Here is a 9,708-nt window from a genome sequence, read left to right on the forward strand (position 1 = left end):
ACAAAAGGACCTGTCACAAATCTCCACTCGTAAGCGGGTTTGAGACCAAAACATCAAGGTGGCAAAGCCGAAAGTCAAAGGTGCATTTTTGGCTTCGATCTTCGATCGGATGGTCTTGCGCTCGAGCATGCATCTGCACCAGAATAGATAGTACTTTGTTCGCGCAGTACCGGCCCGCTCTCGCGAAGCGGCACATTGGAGACTAGTTAGCTCCAGACCAGGGACATGGGATGCGATTAACTTCAATATTTAAGATCGATCGGAAAGCGCGGGAAGTTACGCCGGCTGCAGCGCAAAAGAACACATCGCAAAGGGCGGCATCTGGGTATGGCTTCGACGCCACCCCCCAACCTCGAGCAATGGTGCGAGCCCCCAGCGGCGGCTTGCAACCACCTGAATCGAGAGCGCGATCGTAGTTGGCCTGAGAACAAAGGAACCGAGGGGATCGACACCATGCATACTCGTACATACTTGACGCCTCCACTGAAAATGACCTACATGGATGTCGATGTCGTTCTCGCGCAACTTTTGGAGGGGTATGCAATTGCAAGCCCTTTCGTTAAACGCCCCCACTCCCAAAGGGTTTCCTAGTGATTCCCTGTCCCCCCTTTCTGCTTGACCTTGTCACCTGTGGAATGTGAGCAAATTTCGGACCGAGAGAAAGAAAAGTCGATAGATCACAGTCAATCTTATTCCTTTCTCCTTCCCCCCCCCCTTTTAGAATTTCAGTCGGAACGGGAGAAGGGGGGCCGCGAATACTAGTACTAAAACGAACATTATTAAAGTCAAGAAAAGGCGTAAGCCTCAAAATCATCGGGGGCAATTGTGCCCGAGTCGAGTGCCCCGAAAAGTGCAACCACAGCAAGGAATATTGAAGATAGCAGGGAGCAGCTCTGATCATTGGCCAGTGGTAGATGAGCAGCCAGTCTCACGGGTTAAAGCCATACTTCCCATGCAACTGTCAAAACCCGACACTCTGGTGCGGCAGGTGCGCTGGCGTCGATCAATAAACCCAGCTCTATGGCTGGATCGAACTGGGCGTTGCAGTCGAACAATCTGGACAAACGCCTCAGGCCCTGGGCCATCCGGAGAAAGCTCCCAGAGCTTCTGTGAAGATACATCACGATTCATCACGTTTGATCTTCGATGGTGGCGGGGCAATCCTCCGCAGGCTGTCCGTTTTACGAAGGGGAATGGCCGATCTGGGCTGTTCATCTTGTCAATTTGGAATATGTAAAGGATAAACTTGCTGTACTCCGTACAGGGGCACCTGCACCCCTTGCGAGACGGGTTGGGAGGAGATGCCCTCGGATAGAACCATCCGATCCAAGTAATGTCCACGGTCTAGCATGCAGGGAAAATAAATGGAATGCTGCATTTTGAGGAATGCGAAGCGATCGGGGACTATACACGAGCACGACGGAGAAAGAAAAAGAAGAGTTTGCGGAAGTTCAAGTGGCAAGAGACGGTCTGACGAGATGAATCACTGACTAGTTACGGAACACCATCAGGCACATGAAGTATGATTTACAACCGAGCAACGAAATCACGATAGTTGACCCTCGAGCGCGTCCATGCATTTGCGTAACCAAACTTGGATGCCGCCCTGTAGTTGACTTGTACTGGATTCCTCACCGTCTTTTCACGATAATCGAATCGCGACGGAGGTCGGAATATCGATATGGGCTACAGATGCACCACCAGTTCAAATCGCAATGAACGGCCAAAACGTCGATAGGACGACCATTTCCGGTTTACCGGTGGTGCAGACATAAATCCATCGGGAAGTACCCGATGGTACGACCTATTCAATGCCGGGTACTAGCCGTCTATACTCATCATGCCCGAGACTTTACAGCTCCTTTATCCACCGACCGGGGAAGACGGGGAGCACCAGACACCGGTCATTGAGCATCACGAGATTTTCTGAAAGAAACCCGACTGCAGCCAAGCGACTCACCGCTGTCGTGAAGTTGCTCCACTGGACTGCGTGGACCTATCTGTACTTGGAGGATGTAGCGGCCGGCGATGCCTTACTGGCTGTGGGCGACCGGGGTAACCAGGCTCTTATTCGGGGATCCTGGCGCACCTCGAGATGGATGCTCTACTGCAGTAAAATCAAGCTCCCCCGCCGATCAACAATCGCAAGTCGATCACACATCGCGCTCAAGATCAGAGCAGTAAAACTGATAGGTCCGCTTTCACGCATTCATAGTCTAGAAAAAATTCTGGTCTCAACTGCCCGTTGGGCCATCTTACCCCTGTTAAGTCTTTCTCCTTTGCCTTTTCCTGTCAGTTTCTTTTTCTTTTTCCTTTTTTATAGGGGTTCTCGTTTTTGCCCGATTTTATTTCCTTTGGTCCGTCCTTTTTTTGAATTTCGTTTAATTACTTTCCGAACAGTCCGAGTGGATATCAGTGTAGACACGATATTCAGATGGGGCGCGTGATGCATGGCATCAAAGGTGCTTTGGGTTGAAGGGTTGTCACTGCCACTGCCACTGTCACCTCCAGCCGCCACCGCTACATGCTCATGTATCGAATCAAGCATCTCCGGGTTCTCCCCGGAGCTGTCAAGAACCAAGATCTCGGACTCTTTCTCTCGGTGATGTGGTTGCGCTTTGCGAGCACAACTGCGTGGCGCCTTCTATGCATTGCGTGCATAGAAGGATTTGTCAATTACGCAGCCTCTGCCCGACACTCCGTACTGGTACGCCCTTGATTGGCCTCACCTTAGGCTACCTTTTAAACCTCCTATACTATGGAGGAAGTCATGTCATCAGCTCTAGCACCCCTTCGAGCCTTGTTGTTTGCTGCAGGACTCGATGCGACAACTTGGACCCTTCGCATCTGTGACTCGTGGCCGATCCCCCCCCGGAATCGCGCAGGAATCGAACCATTCACGCGTCCTACTAAGACTTCCATGGTATCCCGCTCATCTTCAGCATCCTATCGCATCTAATTCCTGACCACGACACGCAGAGCTCCCGTCTCAGGCGGCTCTGACCGCAACCTGGTTGTTGCCCAAGTGCAATGACGTCGGCCTATTGTACGAGTAGCCCCCAGATACCGGACCGGCTTCACCGGCTTTAATCTGAGATGCCCCGCCTTTGGGCTCGCGTGGCCGAGAGAACTGCATGTTCACTCTCTGTTGTACATACATCTGAAACCAAAGGGCTGTGTATGTATCGTTCCTGTACTTCGTACAAGACAGTGATACAATGATGGTCCCACCTTGTAAGAAAGTTTTCCAGCCCCTTGGGTTTCCGTTGGATTGGGCCCTGCTGCTGGGTCGGCACTTTACCGACTTTTTGATGCAGAAAAATAAAAATAATGTGCCACTTCTACTCCGTACTTCAACGTATTTGCGACTTGGTGCGACAAGTGGTGATCACTCGGTTCAACGGAAGACATGGAGGTGGTATGTGGATTTAAGTGGACAAAGTCGAAGATTTGGGAACCTCTGCACGCTCTATACTCCAGAACTATAAGGAGTAGTTATAACCTAATAATTGCGATAATCAACATTGTACTCCGTACGGAGTACTCGTCAACGTTTCACAGAGTCTAACGGCCAAACAGCGTTTTTTATTTTATTTTTCAGATTCGCCTTCACCGTAGGAATCGCGGGCGGCGTCAAAGGCGATCGGCCGGCGAGCGGGTCTAGTGTAGGCGAGGCCCGGAGTGTCGGTGAATTCTATGAAAAGCTCAGCTGATACTGGACTTTTCTCGAAGGACTGTCGCGCCAAAAAATAATCGGGTCCTTCTGTAATTGTACAACGTATTACCCCGAACAACTCAGTCGGCCAGTCACAAGAGGTGTGCGTAACTCCGTATGACAGGGTGATCATCCACTCTCCCCCAGTTTACGTCTCTTCCCCCCGTTAGGATCCACTTCATTAAATAGCTTCGCCCCCTTTACCCGTACACCGTCATGATGGATTCAGGGCAGGCCCCAATTATCAGACCCAAGTCAAACACATCCACCTCATTGGGGGATGCGGCAGCCTCGGGATACAGGAGTAGCTGAGATGGAATGCCCAAGTATGTATGGAGTACTTCGTGCATCCACAATCCATCTCCACTGGCGGAAGCATCAGGCACGCTAACTGACCCAGGGCTCTGGAAACACTGTTGATGATTACTGCGTGGCCGGCCTTCTGGGGGGACCCAAAATTACCTATTGGATAGATGATTGTCAGTGCCATAACGGTTTTTTGAGGGGAGATAGCTGCTGTGTTCCGACTCGTCTACATATGTACCGTGTCAAGGCATGTTCAAGAACATTGAATTCAAGTTGGTGGCAATGTGACCTGATTGGCCTCCCTCTTTTATCCAAAGCGAATACGGTAGATATTTCTGCATGCAGACCTCTTTCCACAGCTAGTCAGGAAGGTAACGCTGTTGACTCTATCGTAGCGAATCAATACGAAACACGGCAGGCCATTGTTTTTGGTTGATTGACGACGGCAGAGGTACGACAAGACAAAGGGTCGGCTCCACTCTCCATTCCTCTTTGTTCCAAGCGCGACGGCTCTCGGGGAAGGCGATCCTTTACGCCCGCGGAACAGAGTTCGCTTTGTGTATGTAACTATCGCCCGTCTTCATTGAGATTTGGTTTGAGAAGGCGGCTGAAATTCCATCATTCCGCGACAGGGGTTAGGTGGTGGGATCGCGAGTCTCCTCTATAGTTTCTCATTTTATGAGTACTCGTACAGAATATCTCATATATTGATTATATGATCCCGCAATTGACCATTCACGCTTGATAGTTAGCCGTATTCCTCTTTTTTGCCAAAGTCCCATCAGCTCGATCGATGCTCCCGATCTTGTCTAGGCTGACAAGAAGCTGTGGCCGGGGAGGCACAGAGGGGCAGCAAACAAGTTAGATCTATCATCTCACTAAGTCACACTAAAACCATACTTCCGGGAGTAAAAATCCAAACCGGGAAAAGAAAAATGGGCCAAAAAGGCCAAAAGGAGGGAGAAAAAAGTGAAAAGCCAGTCGATCATCCTTGCCTTAGTCCAGACACCGTTTAGCGTGCTTGTTTTAGTGGCCCCCTCCAAGCGCCCCCTTTTAGCGGCACTAAGGACACTAAGGACTTGCCTCCTTATGTTCCCCGGGGCCCGGGGCTCAGGGCCGTGGGTCGGTTGATCCATCCATCATCCATAACACTAAACAGTAGATACATGTACATATACTGTAAATTGATTAGGATCTGGGGTGAAAAAGCGGATCTGTCGAATCAGTCCAGGGGAAAAGGGGGGGAGGGAGGTACTAGGAGAAGGGTAAAAAAAAAATAAGTTGAACTAAAAACTTTGGTCTCCCTTGTCCCATCTGATCTGATTCTGATTGATCGAGGAATGGAATCGTCGGACAATCGGGTTCTTTCCCAGAATCCCTTTCCCGGAAGTCTTGTTATTGGCCCCCGACTGTCGATGACGATGACCCTTTTCTATGTATTCCCCCCGGTCTTCCGTACCTCACGTCGATTCTCCCTGTTGGCTCCACCTATCTTTTTTGATTTGATTTTGATTTATTTTGATTTCTCTTTTTCTCTCCCATCCTTGCCTCCAGGGTGTTTCTTCCGCTTGGCCCCTCCCCCATCCCCCTTGGGATTTTCTTGAAAGATTTTCTTGAAGGATTTACTCTTTTTTTTTTTTTTTTTTTTTGGAGGGAAGAGCAAGAAGAGGGGGAGAGTGGTCAACATTTTGAGTATTTTATTAATATTAGTTTTTTTGTTTTCTGTTTACCTTGACATACGGTTCTCTTCTGTCCCCTAACTGGCCAGATCCCCCAGTCGGATGGCCCCGATCCGCCCTTTGTAGCTTGAATTACACAGAGACTCTTTTTTTCTTTCTTTTAAGGTGTGGGAGAGAAATAGGAAAACTAAATTCAATTAAAATGGTCCCCCTCCACACACCCCTCTCTCTCGCTCGCTCGCTCTCTCACACTCACTTCCTCTATGTCTCTACCCCCCCCTCTCCCCAAAAATTTAATTGAGCCAAAATTAAATAAAAATTAAATAAAACGGGAATTAAAAATAATTACAATTTTACGACCCACTTCCCTTTGTCTTTATTCCTGATTTGATTTAACATGTTTGCTGCTATCTGCATCCTGCGCCTTTCTGTACAGCTGTAACCAAAATTCCCAAATTCTGAACGGTTGACGTTTTAGTCTCTTTTGGCGCCTGATCACATCGGCTGTCTATAGATGGAGCTATCCACTGTCGACACCCGCGGATTAATATAATAACTCCCCTTTCCCCTCGTCCTCATGCAATGAATCCCCTTTGCTCATCACACCCTCTCTCAACCTTTTGGAAATCTCAGACCCTTTCAAGTTTCCTCTTCATACACACCCCCTTCCTCAAGATTCTTTATAGATCCCTTCCTCATTCTTCCTACCGCCCTTTCCCATCCGCTTCGACTTAACTCTCTCTCCCCCTTCTACCAATCTTTTGATTTCCGCTATCTGTCGATCCTACGATATTCAAGTTCTGGGGCATAACGACTTCCCGGAATTCTTGCCTTCGTTCGTGAGCGTTAAATCTTTCCTCACTCGCACTTCCTACTGAAGGGGAAAAAAAGACTTCCGGAGCTTTTCCACTCCCTTGCAGTTTGTCTCATAGTCTTCTGCGATCTTCTGCGACTTGAGGATCTCCCACCCTACCTTATCGGACTTGCGATAGAATTTCCAACCGCAGGGGGAGCAATGCTGAAGCCCTAAAAACAAATCAGTCCACGCTCCTTGCTCCGATCCGACGTTCAGCCTTTCACACCAATTGCATTCTCTCCCTTCCGACCCTGACGCATTAACCTGGGGTAATCTTAAGGGGACAGGATCAAAAATCAAAAGGACCTATTTGGTACTTTTTTCTCCTGCCCTTTTTTTTGGGATTGTCAACTACGTATTCCGGAGTGAAGTGGGGTCCTTACTACGCCTCTTTACTTTTTCTGGGAACACAGCTTCTGACAGCTCTCTTTTCCTCTTCTTTTTTTTTTTTTTTCAAACCCCCTATTGTCGTGATTATTTTTCTCACTTGTGATCACAATGTTTCAACGGCCAGCTTGTCTACAGGGCCGGCGACAACGCCATGGATCCAGTGAAGATTGGTCCAAATTTCCCATTCAACAATTATTCGTCTTAGGTAAGTGACAGTACTTTTGCTTGCATTGCGAACTATGTGGCTGTCCCGTGAATATGGGACAATGTTGAGCAGCATGATGGCTACTCGACAATTGCCATCCTGTCGATAGTATGAGAACAGGGGCTGACAAGATGTAGCACTGGTCCGAATTTGTGAACCCATTGCTTTCATGTCCATTTTCCCATATGTGTATCACATGGTGGAATCATTCCATGTGACGGACAACGACCAGAAGATTGCACTCTACGCCGGAATGATCACCTCTTCTTTCACCTTCGCCGAATTCTCCGCTGGCATGTTCTGGGGCCGGATGAGCGACCGCATCGGCCGGAAGCCTGTGCTCATCATGGGGTTGGTGGGAACGGCCATCAGCATGGTAGCCTTTGGATTTGCGCCCAACCTGGCGACGGCGATGATTGCGCGCGCTCTAGGGGGGTCTGCTGAACGGCAATATTGGTGTACTTCAGACAACTGTGGCGGAGATCGTCACGGTCAAGGAGCATCAGCCTCGAGCCTATTCTATCATGCCCTTTGTCTGGTGTATCGGTTCGATCGTTGGGCCGGCTATGGGCGGTGCCCTGGCCCAACCTTGCGAGAACTATCCGTGGCTCTTTGCGCGAGAGACCTTCTTTGACCGATTTCCATTCCTGCTGCCCAATCTGGTTTGCATTATCGTCCTGATCTGCGGCATCGTTGTCGGTACCCTGTTTCTGGAAGAGACCCACCCGGAGAAGAAGCACCGTCGTGACCCTGGCGTGGAGTTAGGCCACTGGCTCGTCAACCAATGCTGGGGCTCGCGCGTGCAACTCCCCGAGGATTCCGACGTGGTCGAAGAGACCAAGTACTTCGTCTACGGGGATATGCCACCCGAGTACGAGAGTGCCGAATCATCGCCTTGCCTGCGCCCTGTGAAGGACGCCTCAACAACCTCCGAGTGTGACCTCGAGGGTCAGAAATCCGCCGCTCCCAAGGCGTTCACCCGACAAGTCATCATCACCATCGCTGCTTACGGCATTCTGGCATAGTGAGTTGGCCCGTACCCCTCCACCCACCCTCTTCCTCTTTCCTGGCTGTGTAGGCTTGGCGAAGGGTTGTATTTTGTCCCGCCCGATTTCCATGATGCTGACAACCTTGTTTCTTTTCTACAGCCACAGCGTCTCCTTCGATCAGCTGATGCCAGTCTTCCTGAGCACACCCAAATCCGACGACCGCGTTGTTTTGCCCTTTGAGTTCACTGGTGGTCTCGGGCTTCCCACGAAGACCATTGGTCTGATGTTAGCCGTGCAGGGTGTCTACTCCATGATTGCCCAACTATGGCTGTTTCCATTCGTTGTCAAGCACTTTGGCACTGTGCGCACGTTCCGTTTCGTGCTGCTTGTCTGGCCGCCGCTCTATTTGGCCGTACCCTATCTTATTCTCCTGCCGGCTAAATTGCAGATGCCAGCCGTCTACGTCGCCCTGATCAGCAAGATCACCTTCCATGTCATCGCCTTCCCCGCCATCAACATCATCCTTGCTAATGCCGCCCCCACGTCGAAGGTCCTGGGATCTATCAATGGTGCTGCTGCTTCCACTGCTAGTCTCAGTCGTGCCTTTGGTCCGACAATAACCGGTCTTCTGCACTCCAAGGGGCTTGAGAGCGGGCACTCCGTGCTGGCATGGTGGGCCTGCGGTCTCGTCTGCTTGATTGGTGCCTTCCAGAGCTTTTGGATGGAGGAGTCCTCAGAGCCTGAGCGGTTCAAGGACCAGCCTGAAGTGAGTGAGGCGCAGATGAAGCGAGAAGCTCTCTCGGAGCCTTTCACCCCGCGCACTTCTATCTCCACGATCTCGGAAGAGGAGCAGCGACTGCTTTCTCTACGTTCCAGCATTGACCACGACTACGACGTTTCAAATCTGAATTTGACCATGCCTACTTCCGATGAGGATATGACGTCAGTTCCTCGCACTTAATCTAAACCGTCTGATTATGCTCTTTCCGACATCGAAAGAAAACAGATAATGGGCTATCTGCCTTGCTCATTACCTTTCTTGTTCTTCTCCTTCTTTACCCGTTCCTTTTTTCAATTCATATACCGGTCTTCTGGAAAGACTCTACGATTGCCAGCGCTGCTGCATGTTGCCCTATCTCATGGGCACTTTCTTTCTTCCTCTCTCCATCTCCAGCCATGATACCTGATTCCCCTCGACCTCATGATTTTCTATTTCTATTTCTCTTTTTTTTCTCTTTTTTTCTCTGCTTTTCTCTCATTTTGAGAGCAGGACACGGCGCAACTATCATAGAAGGGATGCATCTGCGAAAAAAAAGCTTCGAATTCGGATCTCATTCTTCTCTTCATCTATATTGTGTTATGTTTTGTCATTGTCATTTTCTTTAACCTTGGAGCATTGAAACGGGATATATTATGATGATACTCATGCATCTGGGAGGCTACCTGTGTTTTCGTTTTTTGCATTATGTTGTTCATTGCTCTTTTTGTTGTTGGTTTTTTTTCACATTATCTGGTTGCCCTATCCAAGCACCACTGAATCTTTCAAGATAGATTCCACAGTCACAGAC

The 9,708-nt window shown here is 49.5% G+C and overlaps 1 protein-coding gene across 1 annotated transcript; it reads left to right on the plus strand.

The window, feature by feature from the left end:
* Positions 1-7,054: 7,054 nt before the first annotated feature.
* N7481_005341 (MFS transporter) lies at positions 7,055-9,101 on the plus strand (the record flags this gene model as incomplete). The annotated part of the gene is made up of 4 exons (XM_057264560.1): positions 7,055-7,151; positions 7,289-7,527; positions 7,583-8,175; positions 8,300-9,101. The coding sequence occupies 4 exons, from the start codon at positions 7,055-7,057 to the stop codon at positions 9,099-9,101; spliced, it is 1,731 nt and encodes a 576-aa protein (XP_057122280.1).
* Between the last annotated feature and the right edge of the window lie 607 nt (positions 9,102-9,708).

The sequence above is a fragment of the Penicillium waksmanii genome (genome assembly GCF_028829765.1).
Source record: "Penicillium waksmanii strain IBT 27052 chromosome Unknown utg000005l:1.0-5232799.0:1.0-5237142.0, whole genome shotgun sequence".
Classification (NCBI taxonomy): domain Eukaryota; kingdom Fungi; phylum Ascomycota; class Eurotiomycetes; order Eurotiales; family Aspergillaceae; genus Penicillium; species Penicillium waksmanii.